Source organism: Stegodyphus dumicola, chromosome 10 (assembly GCF_044657685.1).
Source record: "Stegodyphus dumicola isolate Sdum_Otavi_A_Nest chromosome 10, ASM4465768v1".
Lineage (NCBI taxonomy): Eukaryota > Metazoa > Arthropoda > Arachnida > Araneae > Eresidae > Stegodyphus > Stegodyphus dumicola.
The window spans coordinates 19,024,988-19,046,015 of record NC_140777.1 but is presented as its reverse complement, the minus strand read 5'-3'; the positions used below and the strand labels follow the sequence as shown (position 1 = coordinate 19,046,015).

The window sequence follows — 21,028 nt, the reverse complement described above, 5'->3', positions numbered from 1 at the left end:
TTTAAATTTGCATGCACATCTGGTCATGTGATACCTAGTTTGTGGCTAAAAACATCAGTAGCTGGCTCACTCTCTATATACTATCAATGGCAGACTGTTCAAACGGAATTATTGAGAATGGATAGAAAATCCCTTGGAGATATCAGCGAGCTGAATGGTCGGCAGTTATTGTAAAAGGAATGAAAACTTATCCTAGAACTGCACGAACTTGGTTTGTCGATGCGTGCAATTGCCAGTCGTCTTGGACAGGACATTTGTACAGTTCAGCGATGTGTGGCATGATGGACAGAGGACCATCTGAGAACACAGCAGAGAGGCAGTGGATCCAGCAGCCTAACCCAATCTCTCCCATTCAGCACGTGTGGGCTGCCATTAGCAATGTGGTGCACAGGGCACCACGGGCATGTAACATACTTGCTGAAATCTTATTATATTCTATAAAAAAATAGTAATTTCAAAAGATCCATGTTAACTTACAATAAGAATGCTGTATTTAAGAAAACTCTCAAAATTCTGGTTAAATAGAGTTACTCTATTCCCACCCCCAGCTTTTTAGAGACAGGTTTTGAAAATTTTTTAAATATTCACATAAATTTCCCGCTCCCTGAATGCATTTCGAGAATGAGCTCCGGTAAATTTTAAAATGGATTCATCCACTTGGTGATTGTTTTCATCTAACTTATAAAGACAAACCCTCTCAAGCTACCTGCGAAGGTCACATTGAAACTTTCCCTTCAAGCATTGAATGTTATGCTTGCCTATTACAAGAATCAACTCATCACGGCGAAACAAGCACGAACTAATATTCAGTCTATGATTTTGCCAACTGGACTGCCCATCCACTTTCTCTAAATTATTTATGAATGTTTTGAGGCCTAAGGAGACAACCATAAGAATGGGGAAGATTCAGGTTATAGGAAAGTAGAAATGAAGAAGCCTTATTAGATACTGTAATATTAATATTAATGTGTATTCTTACTGGAATGTAGGTTTCTCTTAAAGAAATAATATTGTGGTAGTTATCTATAGTTTATCCACAACTACTTTTCATTTATTATGTTCTTACTGTAATTGTGCTGTTCAAAAATTAAGTGATTCACGTACTTTTCCCCCTCTCGATTTTCAAATGATAAGATTATTAAAAAAATGGGGCAATTTAAGTGTTGTTTATTGCTAAGAAACATTTTCCTTGGTAAAAAATTTAAAAATCGGGATATTAGGAAGCTATGAATTGTTATTGAATGTTGTTTTAAATGTTAAGAATATTACAGTTTTAAGCATAATTTTTTAGTTTACTTTGGAGGCTTCAATTTGAATTTTCATAACAATACTGATACATCAAAATTTGTCATCAAAATCAGTTTGTACAGAAAAATACATGTTAATTACTCAAATATCTGCATAGAAATAGGTAAATAAATTTTATTTGGAAAAGGACACTAAATTAATGCACATAATTTCATCTTATTCTACATTTCATTTGTGCTGCATATGATCATACAGCATAACAATGTGCATACACCTTAAAATTTACAGAATTCTTTCAAGTCTAGCTTCTCTGTCACTTAAAAATTTATAGGTTTTCCAAAGTAAGCAGATAAATTTGCTTCTCTGAATGCTTCAGAAACAGTCTGCAAAAAAAAAAAAAAAATATATATATATATATATATATATATATATATATATACATACATATATACAAACATAAATTTTAAAACATAATTACTCACAATTATGTAATAGTAAAATATTTCTAATGACAAGTACATTATACAGGTACTGACATATTTAACTTACTGGATGAGCGTGACAGACTCTTGCAACGTCTTCAGATGATGCTCCGTATTCCATGGCCAGAGCTGCCTCATTAACTAATTCACCAGCTCCCTAATAAAATAGTCAGAAAGTAAGAAATCCCTCATTTACTCAAAAACAGAATTTAAAAAAAGAAATATTTATCTGTAACTTCAAATTAGATCCTTATATATGAAGGATGTTTTCAAATTTCTACGAATTTAAATACAATATTGTTATTTCAATTTTCATGAATATTGCACTGCAGATTTTTGACCATTTAACTGAATGCACTTGTTCCAATGAAAAACTAATTTTTTAAGCCATTCTCGAAAAAATTTCTCGGTCTCTCCTCAATCCACCTATTTATGGTATGGTTAAACTTTCAAATCAAACAGCCCATAAAGTTTCTTTCCCCCCCAAAAAATGTGGGAAAAGATACTCCTCACAGACACAACAATTTCTGAAATTTTTACACCCTCATCTCACAAAAAAGAAAATGATTGCTTTTCACATCATCCATGGTGGTAAAAACAATGCCATAAAAGTGTGCATGTATCAGTCAAACAACTGAATTGTACTACACAATATTGCACAAAATAGTTGCATAAGCATGTCAAGACTTGTCTCTGTCTGATAGGGTTGCCTGTAAGTTCTAGGAATTGAACTAAATCTCATTTCCCAGAACTTTGAAAACACACTACATATTTTACTATTTTCCCCTTTTTTTAATGTAGCACTTAAAATGACTTACATTTCAGAATCAGCAATTATAAATGGCAGGAAAATTCTACAATGCAAATACTAGTTTATTGCACTCTCAATTGAGTTTATTTAATGGATATCACATATTAAACAAATTGTGAAATGCTACAGAAAACCAAGAAATACAAAATTTCACAGTAAAAATGTTTTCGAAATATAACAAATTGTAACTTTTTTACATACTAAAAATTTTTAATTTGAGCTTCATTTGTCTTTCTCCCTCCACTCAATATTTATTAACATTCAGATTTAATGGTAGTATCAGTTGAAACAGTAAAAACAATATCTCCAAATGATAATGGTAGCAGCATTATTAGTTTTGCCGTTTCCCATGATATGATGGTTGGCAGCACAATGTTTCAGCATAAAAATGATCATAAAATAACATGGAAATCTCCAGATGGACTCTATAACAACCAGATCGATTATATGATGATCGACTCTAGACAATTTTTGTACCTCCTGAATGTGAGAACTTACAGAGACAGAGGAGCTAATGTAGATTCTGATCTGCAAATTTAGGGGAAGGAATTTTTTAGCTAGGAAAGCAAAAAAGAGTGTTTCTGTAAAGTTCAACTGTGGGAAGCTAAGAGATCCACAGAGTATATCAAAACCAGCGGTCAAGTTTTTTTGGCGAAAATTTGGCGACCAACTCTCCTACAGCAACCCTCTATTTTTTTTTCCCGCCGCCATTTTGTCTTCACGAAGTAAAGACATGTTTCTTTTCTTTTTATCTACTGAACACTTCTTCCAACAATCTACTAGCCGAATTACACTTATGCTAGAGATTTTATCTAACAAAACTGCTTAATCATAACAAATATTCACTGCAAAATTGGGAAAAAGTGCACAATACCATACTCCTTACGCGTTTTTCAAAATAACACATACACATAAACCATGTACACGCCGACTTATTTTTACTTAAAAAAAGCATCCCAGAATTGCACAAAAATGGCATTGCGCACACTCTTCACTATATCCATGTACACTGCTTTTTTCTCATAAATTAGAAAAATTTCACGAAAATACATGACAATTTTCTCAATCTTTAAACCTGGTAAAAGGAACATATATGAAATTACCTGATCGCGAAAAAGTATTTACCCTTTCCAAATATGAACATTTCCACATATAAAATAAATAAAATATCCAAAAACTTTTACCTCTAAATCATCTATTACATTATACATGTCACCAACGAATTCATACCGCAAGCATTACAAATACTTAGTATCAAATATTTAAATTATTTCCATGCACGTTTACTTCAACTAAAACGTATACCAAATTCCTACAAACATAAAATTCACAAAATAACTATCATTTAATTAAAATATAATCAAATTCAAAAACACTACTTAAAATATAAACGAGCACATACATTAAATTAATACATACATAAATACCCATTTCGAATTCACTTTAGTTACGGCCATGGGATACAAAAATTCACGAACACTGTTTCACACAACACAGAATAAAGCCAAATACAAAATTTCCAGATTTTTTCCCGATTTCCCCTTTTCCGATTAAAGAACCGTAATTCGTCCATTAATATCACATGACATATCCCATGATCTCTCATTTCCCTCACACAAAATAATGCGTAATCGGAACTGAGTACTACTCACATTATTACCAAAGTGCCAGGTAGTAACCTTTATCGCCTCCAAAATGTCGCCAAACTACCAGTTACCATATTGTAAAGATCAACCAGAAATCTATATTATCAACAGCTAATACACTGATAGGTAAAGAAGAACTGACTGGTTTGATGATGAGTGCAGAAATGCCAATGAAAATTAAAATACAACATAAAAAATATGCTCAGTAAAAATTCACAAGAGCAGTAGAATATAAAAGCACACATAATGAATACATAAAAGAAAAAAGAGAATTTACAAATAGAACCAATGTAATGGAGTCAAACTCCTTAGGATTTATCATGAGAGCATTCAGGGCCATCAATGAATGGTGTAGGGACACGAAGGATAACTCTTTATAAGAACACAAATAGAACTACTGCTAATGAAAGAGAAAAAATTCTAAATAGATGGGTTGAACATTTTGACCACCTGCTTAAACTTGATGTGTCAAGTGATTGAAAGTCAATCTGTTAATATTCCAACCATTGAAGAAAATATGGTATTAATAAATTGAAAAATAACAAAGCAGCAGTACCTGATGCGATTCCCACAGAGTTATTAAAACATAGTGAAAAAGATCTGATAAATATTATCTAGAAAATAATGGTATCTATCTGGGAAAAGGAAGTCCTACCTACTGATTGGAAATTAAGTATTCTATGTCCTATAGACAGAAAAGGTGACATACTGAACTGTAAAAATTATAGTACACATTGCCTATAAAGTTTTTTTCAAATATTTTATTTAATCATTTGTCTCCTATCATTGAAAATATTAGTGTGGTTTCAGGAAAGGAAGATCTACAGTTGATCAAATCTTTACTCTGAGACAAATACTGGAGAAATGTAAAGAGTATGGAATTGAAAACCATCACTTGTTTGTCGACTTCAATGCAGCCTGTGATAACACGTATAGAGCAAAGTTACTAAAAGAACTATTCGAGTTCAAAGTTCCAACTAAGTTAACTTAAAGCTCACTCTAACAGAAACCATGCCTGTGGTACGAGTTCAAGGAGAAACATCTGCCTCCTTTAAGGTCTGCAATGGAGTTAGGAAGAATTAGACTTAATTTAAATCTAGAGAAAGTTATAAGAGATGCTGGTATTAATGCAAGAGGTACTATATTTAATAAATTAGTACATATTCTGGCCTATGCTAATGATGTAGATATACAGCTGTGCTGGGAGAGACCTTTTTTAGCACCACAGAATTCAGCCATGAAAATGAAGCTCAGAGTAAATGTGTAAAAAAAAAAAAAAAAAACTAAATATATGTACTGTGGTAAAAGGAAAATCCACCTAAAGTATTTGAGATTGGCCCATTTAGATTTGAATTTGTAAAAAATTTCACCTATTTTGGCTCCAAAATTAACTATCAAATAATATGAATCCTGGAATCACAAAAAAAATCATTGCCGCAAATCGCTGTTTCTTTGATTTACGACCTCTTCTGAAATCCCATCTAATAAAAAAGAGAAGGACAAAAATTCAATTATACAAGATATTAATAAAATCAGTCTTAACATGCTTCAGAGACATGGACTCTGAGAGAAGAAAGAGCTTTGGTGTTCTTTGAAAGGAAGATTCTAAGAACTATTTTTCTATTCTAAGAACTGTTTTGGAGAATACTATATGGCATAAATGGTATAACTTCAAACTCTACAAAATTTATAAAGATGAGAATATTATTAAATTCATCAAATTACGTACGAGGGCAATCCCCCAAAAAAGGTCTCCTATATTTTTAGATATACAAAGAACCGTTTATTTTCTATAATTGCTACATCACTTTAAAGATTGAAGAATATTTTATTTTTCAACATAATCGCCATTTCGGTCGATGCATTTTTGTAGACGCTGTGGCAGTTTTACAATGCCCATGTCATACCAGCTTGCCGCCATGCCCTTCAGGAACATCCAGAGTTATCCTCCGATCTTTACGTACGAGTTCCTCAACTTTCGCGATTGTCTCGTCGGCAATTGACGGCCTCCCGCTCCTTTCTTCGTCATGAATTTCAGTACGACCGGCTGTAAACTCTCTACACCACTTGCGAACGTTTTTGACATCCATGCACGACTGTCCACACACTTCCGTCAATAGGCGGTGAATTTCAACCGGTTTAACGCCTTTTGCGTTCAAAAATCGAATAACTGCGCGCACTTCGCGGTAACGTTTATCAGGAGCTCCATTTCAAATGGCTGCCAAGCCAAGACTGAGCATCCGAGCGAAGCGCTTGCGTGCTTATGTGGTAGCGGAGAAGGCACCACTCACAACAGTGTTGCCAACAACCATATTAAAACTTTCTCTACGTCCCCAAAAAATAGGAGACCTTTTTTATGGGATTGCCCTCGTAGAATCAGATGGGCAGGTTACCCCCTGAGAATGAATGCTGAGAGAACAATCCTGAAAGCCTTTAATACAACTCCTGTTTGTAGAAGATCAAGACCTAACAAAAAAATGAGAGATTACCCACAAGAGGATTTTGCAACTCTAAAAATTAAGAACTGATGGTCTGCTGGAAGGAGGGTAGAATGAGAAAAGCTTCTGAAGAAGGCCAGGGCCCACAAAGGCCTGTCATGTCAATGCTGATGATATCACAGTACTTAAGATTGAAACTATTTGGAAATGTGCATGTAAATTCATCAATGAATGACTGATCAAAAGCAATAAAATAATAAGAAGTAACAAAACTATTTATTATATTTACAACTTGTCTTTCATCAATTAATTAAAAGAGTAACATAAAAAGTGATACAGTACAAAGACTTTAATCCAGACTCGTCGGAACTTCGGCGATTCCGGATTATAGATCATCAACTTAAATCTGGTAAGATGGCATGCAGAAATTATAAAATTAAAATTACAAAACCATAATTTATGAAATAAAGAGCAATTATGATCTAAAGAGTATCAAAATTAAAAAAAAAAAAAAAAAAAAAAAAGCTTAATATTTATTTGTTTACTTTATTAAACATTTCTTTCAATGCGCATTACGCATACATTACGCATAGTCGAAATTAGAAAATTTCAACCAGAAAACTATTTGATGTGTATTCGTGATATTTATAATGACGAGGAATTTGACTTAAATCACATCAAAGACGGAGTACATCGAGATGAAATACTACATTTAGTAAGAAATTATAAGCCAAATAAAATAAAAACATCTGCCCTGAAGATGAGGATAGTGCTGACAGATCAACTTCCAGTTCATTGCGCATCGCGACTTTCCCCCGCTAGGTAAATCTTTATTGTGGTTTAAATTACAAAAGCTTGTGATGCATTGAATAAAAGAATGATGACTATAGATTAGGAAAATGTATGTATACATGAAAAGTAAAAAACTGTATGTATTAAAAGGTATGCAGTGTACTTAAAAATGATTATAGATGTATTAATATAAATTATATAGCTTCTACTTTTTTAATTACTAAACGTATTAATGAATTAAAAAAAAGGAATACTACAAAATGACACTGGAAATAAATTCAAAAAAAAGTTGAAACTTAGTTAAATGCTTAATTTATAAATTATTCTGGACATAAATTTTCTGAATTTTTCATATTTTAAATACTCTGACTTACCCAACAAATAAGATGTGCACCTAGTATCCTATCTGTTGCTTTATCTGAAAGAATTTTCACAAAGCCATCTGTTTCAGCATTGGTTTTAGCTCTACTGTTTGCCACCATTGGAAATTTTCCTACTTTATAATCAACTCCCTAAATAGAATATTAGAAATGTTAATAAGTGAGGAGTGAGCTGAGAATCTGAATTGTCTGAAAAGTAAAAATGCAAGAAACAATGTTTTTAATGTAATACATTATAAAAGTCTTAAAGATAACATTCTTTTAAATACTGGTACACATTAACTTTTACAACTACAATTTCAGAAAAATTATTAACTAAAGCTGAAAGATAAGAATATTCCTAAGTAATAATAATAAATCTGAATGAAAAATAAATTAATGTTAAGGCAAATTTCCACTGAGACAGTTGCAAGGGACAATAAAATAGCTTACATTTATATAATAAATCACTGCTACACAAAGAAATAATAACAAGACAAAGAATTGCACAAACTCGGTATCCATGTACACACTGACCTATTTTCCCTCAAAAAACATCTCAGAATTGCACAAAAAATGGCATTGCGCACTCCTTTGACTTTATCCATGTACATATCAACCTATTTTCACTTTAAAAAAAAAATCAGAAAATTGCGCAAACTATGCTTTGTGCACTCCCTTGACTTCCATGTACACATCAAACTAGATTCACTTAAAAAGTCAAAGGAGCAGCCAACAAAAAATATATAATCTGAATAAACTACAGTTTAAATCAAACAATGAAATAACATAAAAAAAGATATTTATCTTAAAACTACACAAAGGAAATATCCACTTACCTTATTTACAAATTTATGAGTCTTTCTTCAGTCAAAATCAGACACACACTTTCCAAATTTTTTCCCATGATTCAAATTCCCTGCAACCAATTATGTCATAATAGGGTTTCCATAGCATTCAACTACTGAGGTTGTCATAAATAAGACAACAACTTGGCGATAAATGAAGCAACAACTTTGCGATAATACAAGGGGATTCTAAAGTCAATTCTAACCAACAGTCAAAAGTCGTTAATTTGGACACCCATAATCTGGAATGATCTATAATCCGGACCTCAAAGCTAAAAACTTTCTGCGCATGCGTCGCGTTGACACATGTGCATAGGCGTTTACATGTGCGCGTAAGACCTCTTACGACTGCGCATTTGCGTGTGCGCAAGCGCAGAATACGTTTTCGCATGCGCGTTTTATGTATAACAAACGGTATAAGCTAAACTTATCTAATTATCTATTTCAGTTTATGTTGATGATTGCGTTGTTCCTTAATTTTTGAATTGGATCCGGCTTATTATTTTTTGCAGACTGTAAGAGCAATACTATAAAAGTAAACTTGAACTTTTGATTATGTCAAATAGAATTTCCGAATCTGGAGCTCCCAAAGGATCGTACAAAACGAAAGTATGTTTCGATGTCCATCAAACAAAAAGTGGAATTGCTGCAAAAAATGGATAAAGACATGAAGAATGTGACATAGAGGTTAGTGAAAATGAAAAAATTTCGATTGACAAGTTAGTCGGTATTCTCGGCACAGCAATTAAGGGGACTTGAACAGCTAAACTTTGTAAGTGAACAAGAAATTATGTCTGTTTATAGAATTAAAGAGAAAGTATTATCACATAAAACGAAGCAACTTAAACAACTTACATTGAAAGAAATGTTTAATAAAGTAAACAAATAAATATTAAGCTTTTTTTTTTGTAAATTTTGATACCCTTTAGATCATAATTGTTCTTTATTTCATAAATTATGGTTTCATATTTTTAATTTTAGAATTTCTGCATGCCATCTTACGCGATTTAAACTGATGATCTATAATCCGGAAAAATCGATAATCCGGTATCGCCGAAGTCCCGACGAGTCCGGATTAACGACTTTTGACTGTACTTCTAAAACCCAAACCATTCAACTAACCAAAATATCTTATAATTTTAGATTTATTTTTAAATGAGAATTTAAGCAAATGACAGACTTTTAGCAAAAGGCAAAACTTTGTTTATGAACTGTTCACAATGGCTTTAATGCAAAAGTTCATTTATAAACTGTTCAAAATATTTCTGGAAATTATTTGACCAATGCTGAATCCCTAATCCTAATACTTGGAAAGCATTCTTCCTGATCGAAAGAGAACATGCCAATGTAAAACTTAAAATTAAGGAGGGTAACCTTAGTAGATGTTTTCATTGATTCCTCCACCAAAAGCAAGTTTTTTAAGACCTGTGTCTGACCACCCTCAGAATTGATAGAGTTATTCAAAAATCTATGCCAAACTAAGGTCACCTTTTTTGCTTACCTTTAAATGGCTGATTAAAATCGAAACCAAGCTGTTTGGTAAATTTTCCCTTATTTGACAGCATTTCTCTGTCACTTAGTATTTTTTATAATCTATTTCGATTTTAATTTGGCACCTTTACATCTATGCCAAACTAAGGTCACCTTTTTTGCTTACCTTTAAATGGCTGATTAAAATCGAAACCAAGCTGTTTGGTAAATTTTCCCTTATTTGAGAGCATTTCTCTGTCACTTAGTATTTTTTATAATCTATTTTGATTTTAATTTGGCACCTTTACTTCAGTTTAAAAACATTTATTCCATAATATTTTGATCATATTAACCAAGTAGTTGATCACAGTAACCAAATATTTCCATGTTTTCCTACATGAATGAATGAGACTTCGGCAATTCAATAACAACATCCGATGGATAATATTAACCACATTCGCAATATGCAGCATCTACTGTAACTAACATGACTACAATTCAGAATCCCACTTACATTTAAAAAGTGATAACAACTTGCATGGCTCTCTTTCAGAAGATATAAAAATTAGTCAGTTCTTTCAAACTTTTACCATTATGGTGGGCAAAAGTTTGGCTGGATCTCCACCATCATTCATGGTTGGGGAGTTTTCATTAATCAGTTAAGATATTTTACCTTTATGTTAAGGTCTATGAAAATATATAGGCTTTTGGGTCCTGAAAAGCACTTTTTTTCCCTTTCTAAAATCTTAACATAATTTTAAATGTTTGTTTTTTGTAACATATAACATGATTCTTTTTACAATTTTAGACTGGAAATATTTTCTTTCATTCAATTGGCTTTTCTAACACAAATTTCATTTTTTAAACTCTCCAAAATTTTCTCATATCTGGCATTTCCCAACCTGTTAACTACTTGGCTCCCGGTAGGGTTTTACATTATGAAAACAGACTGTCGCTATTTTCACTGAAGAGTTTGAAAGTAATTTGGAAACAAAAAGAAAATGCAGAGATTAAGCAACAATTGAGAGAGACTGTGAGCATCAGTCAAAGCAGCAGGCTTTCAATCACTTTAACTATAATTTCTTAAAATATTAATGGTATACTTGGACCAAATTTTCAGAGGTAGAAAAGTTAAGTAATTATTTCAACACCTTCCAAAAATCTCATATACAAGGGCTGTTCAATAAGACTAAAATTATAAAAAATACAGAATACCTTTAATCGTCATCATTTACATGATCTTTTTCAAAATAACTACCACGGCACGTAATGCATTTATCTCAACGTTCTGTCCACTTCTAAAAAACATGTAAAAGTCTGTTTTTTGAGAGCTTTTTCAAAACTGCCTCCGCAGCCTTTACACATTCTTTTTTGCTTGCAAAATGTTTGCCTCATAATGGTTTCTTAAGTTCAGGAAACAGCCAGAAACTGCATAGAGTGAGATCAGGACTGTATGGAGGATGCAGTAAAATCTACGTTGTTCTGCTGCAAAACATCCTGCACGAATAATGAGCAATATGTGGTCGGGCATTTTCATGATGCAATAGGAAGCCATTTCGGAGCAATGGACGTTTCCTTTGAACGTGCTGTACCATTGTTCATAGGACATTCGTATAGTACGAGCTGTTTACGGTATTACCGTGTTGATACACAATTCCTTCATAATAAGAAAAATAATAATAATGGTCATAACCTTACCAGCCGATTTCACAGTTTTTGCATTCTTGGGAATAGGTGAAGATGGATGTTTCCATTCACTACTTTGTTGTTTCATGGTTGGGTCATAGTGATACAACCAAGCTTTGTCTGCCGTAATGATGCGTTTTAAGAAACTGTCGCCTTCTTGTTCCAGTCTTTCTTTCCATTCTGTGCACACATCCACTCTATGCTGCATTTGCTCAGGTGTCAATAATTTCGAAATCCATCGCGCAAAAACACGTTTCAGTTGCTAATGTTCTGCCATGATTGAGTGAACACTTTCTACAGAAATATTCAAGAGAGCACATGCAGATGACATACTGTTATTCTGCTGTCCTCCTTGATGATAACCGCAGCTGTGTTACAGACATTGTGTCTCTGACGGAAGTTGGAGGTTGTCCCTCACGTTCAATATCTTCCACATTTTGTCTGCCTTCCTTAAAAGCTTTATGCCAGAGAAAAACACTTGCCCTCACTAATGCTTCATCATTGAAAGCTTCACATATCATGTCAAAGGCCTCCGATGCTGATTTTTGCAGACGAACAGAAAATTTAATCGCATAACGTTCTTCCATCAACGCTTCCATTTCGACAACTGGCCGCGTCTCATAGGCACCCGCAAACACGCTTCAGTTCAATTATGTGATACTCAGGAACATGAACCTGTACACGCCATCTTTTAGTAGCTTTTGTTAATACAGACAACAAACTTTTTTTATGCCACAGAAATTAACCTTCCGACGAGTGGTTTCGTGACAGTAAAATTAGTCTTATTACTTACTGAACAGTCTACATAGTTAGTTACACTAATTCTATACCAGTGCTTCTCACCCGCCGGTCGTTTCAAATTCAGAAGTATTATACCAAAATACTTACCTCTCATTTACCAAAAGAAAGAAATCTGGCAACTGTGCATGTTATCATGCATATTGTGGAACACATTATCTCAAGCTTTCTCAGTGTGTCTGTTGTTATCTGTTTAATTTACATTTATTGGTACCTATCATGATGCCATAAACTTATATTTGTAGGTAACGAGTAGTCATATTAGTGAAGAAATGCTTATTATTTTTTGAAGTCCACTGAATAATGGCAACTGTATTATTAGAGTAATAAATAGAACAAACTTCTTTAAATAATTGTATTAACAAGAAAACAGAAGATAAGCAAATGACAACAAAGATTTTCTTAAGCAAATTCAATTGTTATTATGAATTCCTATTAGCTGAGCTGTTGCCACTTGAGCAAAGGAAAAGCAACGTGATGAGGTTGACAGGTGGCGCTTCAGTATGGTAAATCAGGGATTCTCAACTGCCTGTCCAGTTGACCATCACTGGTTTGCTGTTTTTATATGTAATAATTTTGTGATTATTTTTTATAATTTTCTGTGATTTTTCTCAAAGGTTTATTTACTTATACAGTACAAAGTCCAAAATCCGGACTTGTCGGGACTTCGACGATTCCGAATTTGGGATTTTTCTGGATAATAGATCATCAATTTAAATCTAGTAAGATGGCATGCATAAATTATACAATTAAAAATATGAAATCATAATTTATGAAATAAAGAACAATTATGATCTGAAAGGTATCAAAATTTACAGAAAAAAAAAAAAAAAAAAAAAAGCTTAATATTTATTTGTTTGCTTTATTAAACATTTCTTTCAATATAAGTTGTTTAAGTTGCTTCCATAAAAAATTCAAAAAGTTCATTTTTCTTATGTCACAGACAGTTGGCTTTCCAGTGCCATACTCCTCGTTATAATTTTGAGATGGATGTGATTTTATCCATTTTTTGCAGCAATTCCATTTTTTGTTTAATGGACATCCACTTTTTGTTTAATGGACGCTTTGTAGAATCACCAAATACCTTGGCAAATTTTCCCTCTTCTTTCTAGCGGCATAGAAGACAAACTGGTTTACATTACACCTATGGAGCCTTTCCTTCTTTACATATACATCCTTTGACTCCGCTCCGGAGCCTAATTATTAATCTCGCAAATATATGCTTACATGTTTGTTTTTTCATAACGATGTATTTTATTTAGTGCCCAAGTAAAATTAAGAATTGGAATTTTTAATTGAAAATCTCCACTTGTTTTATTATGGAAGGAAAAATCAAATGCGTATGCGTAAAGCATATATATATAAAAAAACAGTTTGTGGCTTTGAGGTCCGGATTTTAGATCATTCTGGATAATGGACTTTGTACTGTATATGATAATTATACTTATGTATAATAATTACAATATTTACTAATCTTTACATTTAAAAATTATTGTAGGCAAATGATAATAAGAATGTTACAATGAACTTATGTAGTAATTCTTGAATACCTGGTAAAGTTAACACACAATAACACGCCGAATAAATACTGATTCAGAAGTCAAACAACAAAAATCAGCGTTAATTCACAAAATTTTCACAGGACTAGTTTCGATGGTTTTACCGAACCATCATCTTCAGCTGCAAAACCGCAAATGAACAAGATAGGAAAATATGTTTAGATAAGATAAGTACGCCTGGACAAGAATAAGCAAGTGGCGCCATCTGTTGGCGAAACCAGAACTAAAACATAATTTCTCTAAAAGCCGAAGGCAAATTTGGATTGGAATTAGGATCGTTAACTAGAAAAGAAAGATTTTTATGAATGTGAAATGCCTCTAGAAAATCCAGTTCTCCAATGGAAGATGTTTTTTGAATAATTTTGGCAGCAGAAAAATTGAAAGTGTGATTTTCGGACCAACAATGTTGAGCAACAGAAGACTTCTGTGTTTCCTTTTTTCTAACATATGCCTCATGTTCTTTGACGCGAAATTTTAAGGCTCTCTTAGTTTGGCCAATGTAAATTAAACCGCACTGGCAAGGAATCCTATAAATACCCCAGGAATTCATATCCGGAATGGGGTCCTTGAGTATAGAAGTTGGAATTTTATTGATGGGAGAGTAAACAACCCGAAAGTTAAATTTCTGCAAAATATGTGCAACTTTATAGCTAATTGATGGAAAGAAGGGAATGACAAGAGAATTTTTATAATATCCTAAAATAAGAGTGTGGCTTTTAGTGTGTTGAGATGAGAATTTTTTAACTGCTTGATTAATAATGTTGGGTGAAAAGCCCCTGTCAATAGCTATTGCTTTTAAATAATTTAGTTCTTCATCAAGGGCTAGTTTGGAGGAGCAAACTTGAAGAGCACGGAAAACATAGGAATAAAATGAAGCTAACTTTTGTTTAGTCGGATGACATGATTTAAAGTGTGGTGGAAGGCAAACCGATGAAGGTTTACGGTAAACCGTAGTACTGAAGTTGGATGTATTACGTGTGACCAGAATGTCGAGAAACGGAAGAGAATTGCAAGTCTCAAGTTCAAAAGTGAACTGAATAGCAGGATCAATAGAATTCATTGTTGAAAGAACTTTATTTAAATCATCTTTATTACCTTCAAACACGGTAAAAGTATCGTCTACGTAGCGGAACCATGCCGGGAAGTTTAAAGTTTCAAACAATTTTGATTCATAATAATGCATGTAGATATCAGCCAAGATGGGACTGAGGGGGCTTCCCATGGCTAATCCCTCAGTTTGCTTGTAATATTTATTTTGGAAAACAAAATGTGTTTGTTTCAAACAGAGTTGAGTGAGAGAAATTAGCTCATCAATTTCGATGCAAGAGAAATGAAATTCGCGAAGTCTGGTTTCTAGACATCTTAATGCACCCTCCACTGGGACATTGGTGAATAACGATTTTACATCAAAAGAAACCATGAGTAAATTACGAGGAGAAATGTTTTTAACCTTTTTTACAAACTCTATTGAATTTTTTATGGTGTAAATGTTATTGTCTAATAGAGTGGAAAATCTAGAAACTAAATATTTAGCTAATGGATACGAGGCAGTACCTAAATTTGATACAATAGGGCGGAAAGGAATACCACTTTTATGAATTTTGGGAAGAGCATATAATCTGGCACAATTCGCAACAGATGGGATAAGCGAATGTTTTAAGTTGCTTGAAATGATTTGCGAAGATTTGATCGCAGTTTTTATTTTGGATAAGTCCGAAGGTGAAGGATCTTTAGGGATCGGATTATATGGTCCTTCGTTTAAGAGTTTAGTGACACCATCGATGTAAGTGTTCTTATCCATGACGACTATCTGGCCACCTTTGTCGGCCTTTGAAATGACAATATCCAGGTTAGAATGAATCTCGCGCATTGTAGCTTTTTCTCTCGAAGTTAGATTTGGTTTCAAAGGTTTATTCGTAATTTACTCATGGTTTCTTTTGATGTAAAATCATTATTCACCAATGTCCCAGTGGAGGGTGCATTAAGATGTCTAGAAACCAGACTTCGCGAATTTCATTTCTCTTGCATCGAAAGTGATGAGCTAATTTCTCTCACTCAACTCTGTTTGAAACAAACACATTTTGTTTTCCAAAATAAATATTACAAGCAAACTGAGGGATTAGCCATGGGAAGCCCCCTCAGTCCCATCCTGGCTGATATCTACATGCATTATTATGAATCAAAATTGTTTGAAACTTTAAACTTCCCGGCATGGTTCCGCTACGTAGACGATACTTTTACCCTGTTTGAAGGTAATAAAGATGATTTAAATAGAGTTCTTTCAACAATGAATTCTATTGATCCTGCTATTCAGTTCACTTTTGAATTTGAGACTTGCAATTCTCTTCCGTTTCTCGACATTCTGGTCACACGTAACACATCCAACTTCAGTACTACAGTTTACCGTAAACCTTCATCGGTTTGCCTTCCACCACACTTTAAATCATGTCATCCGACTAAACAAAAGTTAGCTTCATTTTATTCCTATGTTTTCCGTGCTCTTCAAGTTTGCTCCTCCAAACTAGCCCTTGATGAAGAACTAAATTATTTAAAAGCAATAGCTATTGACAGGGGCTTTTCACCCAACATTATTAATCAAGCAGTTAAAAAATTCTCATCTCAACACACTAAAAGCCACACTCTTATTTTAGGATATTATAAAAATTCTCTTGTCATTCCCTTCTTTCCATCAATTAGCTATAAAGTTGCACATATTTTGCAGAAATTTAACTTTCGGGTTGTTTACTCTCCCATCAATAAAATTCCAACTTCTATACTCAAGGACCCCATTCCGGATATGAATTCCTGGGGTATTTATAGGATTCCTTGCCAGTGCGGTTTAATTTACATTGGCCAAACTAAGAGAGCCTTAAAATTTCGCGTCAAAGAACATGAGGCATATGTTAGAAAAAAGGAAACACAGAAGTCTTCTGTTGCTCAACATTGTTGGTCCGAAAATCACACTTTCAATTTTTCAGCTGCCAAAATTATTCAAAAAACATCTTCCATTGGAGAACTGGATTTTCTAGAGGCATTTCACATTCATAAAAATCTTTCTTTTCTAGTTAACGATCCTAATTCCAATCCAAATTTGCCTTCGGCTTTTAGAGAAATTATGTTTTAGTTCTGGTTTCGCCAACAGATGGCGCCACTTGCTTATTCTTGTCCAGGCGTACTTATCTTATCTAAACATATTTTCCTATCTTGTTCATTTGCGGTTTTGCAGCTGAAGATGATGGTTCGGTAAAACCATCGAAACTAGTCCTGTGAAAATTTTGTGAATTAACGCTGATTTTTGTTGTTTGACTTCTGAACCTGGTAAAGTATTTTTTTGGGGGGAAGGGGAAACCCACCAGTCTCTGAAATGTTTGCGTAAATTTCACAGGTTTTGGGGCCAAAAAATGTTGAGAAGCACTATTCTGTAACATCTGAAATATGATATGTACAGCAAGTTAGCTGTATATTCTGCTCAGGAAGTACAACAGAATTCCAGTATCTGCATCTAATTAGTGGTCCATCATAATTCTACTGCATAAAAGTAACTCTTAAGTCCTAAGCATACATAAAACTTAGAGAAAGTTTTTCTAGGCGTTACACGTTATATTTTGTTTGCCAATAGAATGATTTCATTTCAAAATAGCTTCTAAAATTGTAGATATAAACAACCACATTTTCAACTGGGCATCAGAAGAGGTAAGCGATTTTTATTCAATCAAAACTATGAATCCTGATAAAACTGTCATGTATCTCTATAACTCAATAACGTACATTATATAAACATACACTGGAAATAAGCATTCCAACAACAGCAGCAAGTTGCAGATTTGAAACAAAAACAGGATTCTGACACAGTAATTAGTACAGACATTACACAGTGAAAATTCTTTATGTGTTATTTTACGGACAAAAAGTGTTTTCACTTGAAAGCAATAAGTATACCTGTACTTTGAACAAACTTGCCAATGGAATTTAAAAGGTTTCTTTTTTTTATTATTATTATTATTTTTTTATTGAGCTTGCTATTGTGATTTTTATAAATAAATCACAGGATCAGATAATGCAGATGGTGAATGTAAATCTGAATTGCTATATTTTCCCCACAGACTATTAAATACATATAGAAAGGCTTTCGGCTATTGAGGAACAATGTTGGTGCACATTGGCTCAGAAATGCAGAATTTACAAAATGAAGATGATACTTAGAAGTAAAACAATTACACATAATAAGACATTTTCTTAATATATTAAAAAGCAAAAATAAAATAAAAGAATACATTAAAAATACACATTTTTCTGTAAACTCATACCTGCAATCCCCCACCCCAAAGGTTTTCATCTGAGGGGGTCACAAGGTAAGTTTTTTGGGGAGATATTTTTAAAACTTGCATAGTGCAATAAATATAAATTACCTCTTTTTTCAGCTGTTCTTCACTTTTTCCAACCCAAGCAACTTCAGGATGTGTGTATATAACAGATGGAACACAATTGTAATCTATATGTACAGAACCACCAGCAATGCCTTCAACACATAATATGCCTACCAAAAAAAATTTTTTTTTTTAAATTTCAATAAAACATAATATCTGTTAAATCATGCAGTAACCTAAATTTAAAATTTCAAATCAATTAACTTTTCCCTTTCAATATGAGATGTTCTGACGTCAGAAACATCTTCAATTCAGTCTTTCCTAATTTGGGGCTTTCAATTTACATTATGTTGTGTTGTATGTCATTTATACTTAAAGCTCTCATATCATACAATGGAAAGTATTATCACTGCACAAATAAAAGATCTTTAAATTATCTACTCCGTGACCTGGCAAATAACCAGTTCTCGGATTGTTACCATTCAAAGCAACACAAGATCTTTAACTTCCAAATTAGAATCATTTGCTTAAGATTTAAAAGCAATAAATAAATTTAAATAATTACTTTTAATAACATATTTAAGTTACGTAATTTAAACTACGCTCAATTAAAAATTAGGAACATATGCAGTATTACTCTGACAAATAAGAGATGTTTTTAACTCTATATACAACGTACCCTGGTACAGAATTGTTTAGTTTCTCCTATTAATATCATTACACAACCTATATACAAAAGCACAATATTAAACAATTAAGTAAAAAAAAAAAATTCAGTTACCTACTGACATTAAAAATACCAATATATTTCAAAACAGGACATTACCTTTGTATAAATATTTACATACATGTCAAAATACAATAAAAATCGTTTATAAAGTAATAACTTCTACACTATAATATTTACAAGAACATATAATTCCATTCATACTGCATTACTATATGAAACTAAAAGAACACACATAAATGCAAATGTTGTAATTTCAACTACTCTGCTTCATATTTTTTGTACAGGCAGCACTCATATAAAATGGAGACACCGCTCCTGATTCCCACCCTCATCTTAACAATGAATACATATTCAATTTAAAGCCCACCAGTGGCCAAGTGATATTTCCGACCTAGGTTCTATTTTAGGCGAATAGGCTGGCTGCATGGGTGTTTTTGTATTTCTCCTCAAATGTAACATATACAGTCAAAAGTCGTTAATCCGGACTCGTCTGGACTTTGGCGGTTCCGGATTATCGATTTTTCCGGATTATAGATCATCAGTTTAAATCTGGTAAAATGGCATGCAGAAATTATAAAATTAAAAATATGAAACCGTAATTTACGAAATAAAGAACAATTATGATCTAAAGGGTATCAAAATTTACAAAAAAAAAACTTAATATTTATTTGTTTACTTTATTAAACATTTCTTTCACTGTAAGTTGTTTAAGTTGCTTCGTTTTTTATGTGATAATACATTCTCTTTAATTCTATTAAACAGACATAATTTCTTGTTCAGTTACAAAGTTCCGCTGTTCAAGTCCTATAATTGCTGTGTCGAGAATACCGACTAATTTGTCAATCAAAATTTTTTCGTTTTCAATAACCTCTGTTACTTTCTTCGCTATCCGAAGCGAATTATAATGACAAGGCATTTGATTTAAATCATATCAAAGACGGAGTACATCGAGAGGAAATACCACATTTAGTAAGCAATTATAAGCCAAATAAAATAAAAACATCTGCCCTTAAGATAAGGATAGTGTTGACAGATCAACTTCCAATTCATTGCGCTGGGGCGTTAAAGATAAACAAAGTTTAGATAAACAAACGTTAAAGTTTAGATAAACAAAGGATATGCCTTTATCCATTTTTTGCAGCAACTCCACTTTTTGTTTAATGGACTCCGAAAGATACTTTCGCTTTGTATATCCTTTACATATTAGTAAATATATATCGGAAATTCTATTTTTGAAATAATCGAAAGTTCAAGTTACTTTTATAAAATTGCTCTAACAGTCTGCAAAAAATAATAAGTCGGATCCAATTCAAAGATTAAGGAACAACGCAATCTGCAACATTAACTGAAATTAGATAATTTTAGCTTAGCTTATCCCGTCCGTTATACATTAAACGTGCATTCGTAAACGTATTTTGCGCACGCGCACACGCAAATTCGCAGCCGTAAAGGTGCAACAACTGCATGCGTCAACGCGACGCATGCACAGAAAGTTTGTAGCTTTGAGGTCCGGATTATGGGTGTCAGAATTAACGACTTTTGACTGTATCAGTTTTCCTTAGAAAGTCATCCACAAAAGTATCCCTCCCCTTAGGCAGATAGTTTTATTGTGCTTTGCCATAATCAACTAAACCATATTCAATTTTAAAAAATTCTGACAATAACTGAAAATAAATAACTGCAAGCCTCCAATTAGAAATTAGTGGTATTTTATAATTCACTCTTTATATGTGAGCAAACAGAAACTGATTACATCTCAAGAGAAATACTAAGCTAGCATTTACTACAATTGTG

The 21,028-nt window shown here is 33.0% G+C and overlaps 1 protein-coding gene across 1 annotated transcript in view; it reads right to left on the bottom strand.

Moving 5' to 3' along the window:
* Positions 1 to 1,406: 1,406 nt before the first annotated feature.
* The window catches only part of LOC118197087 (dihydrolipoyl dehydrogenase, mitochondrial), a 56,684-nt gene continuing 37,062 nt past the window's right edge, over positions 1,407 to 21,028 (bottom strand). The window contains exons 11-14 of the mRNA XM_035368563.2: positions 18,547 to 18,674; positions 7,792 to 7,929; positions 1,798 to 1,887; positions 1,407 to 1,631 (exon numbers count right to left, since the gene is read on the bottom strand). Of these exons, the coding sequence (XP_035224454.1) occupies positions 1,566 to 1,631; positions 1,798 to 1,887; positions 7,792 to 7,929; positions 18,547 to 18,674 (422 nt within the window). The 3' untranslated portion in view covers positions 1,407 to 1,565. The remainder of the gene's footprint in view (positions 1,632 to 1,797; positions 1,888 to 7,791; positions 7,930 to 18,546; positions 18,675 to 21,028) is intronic.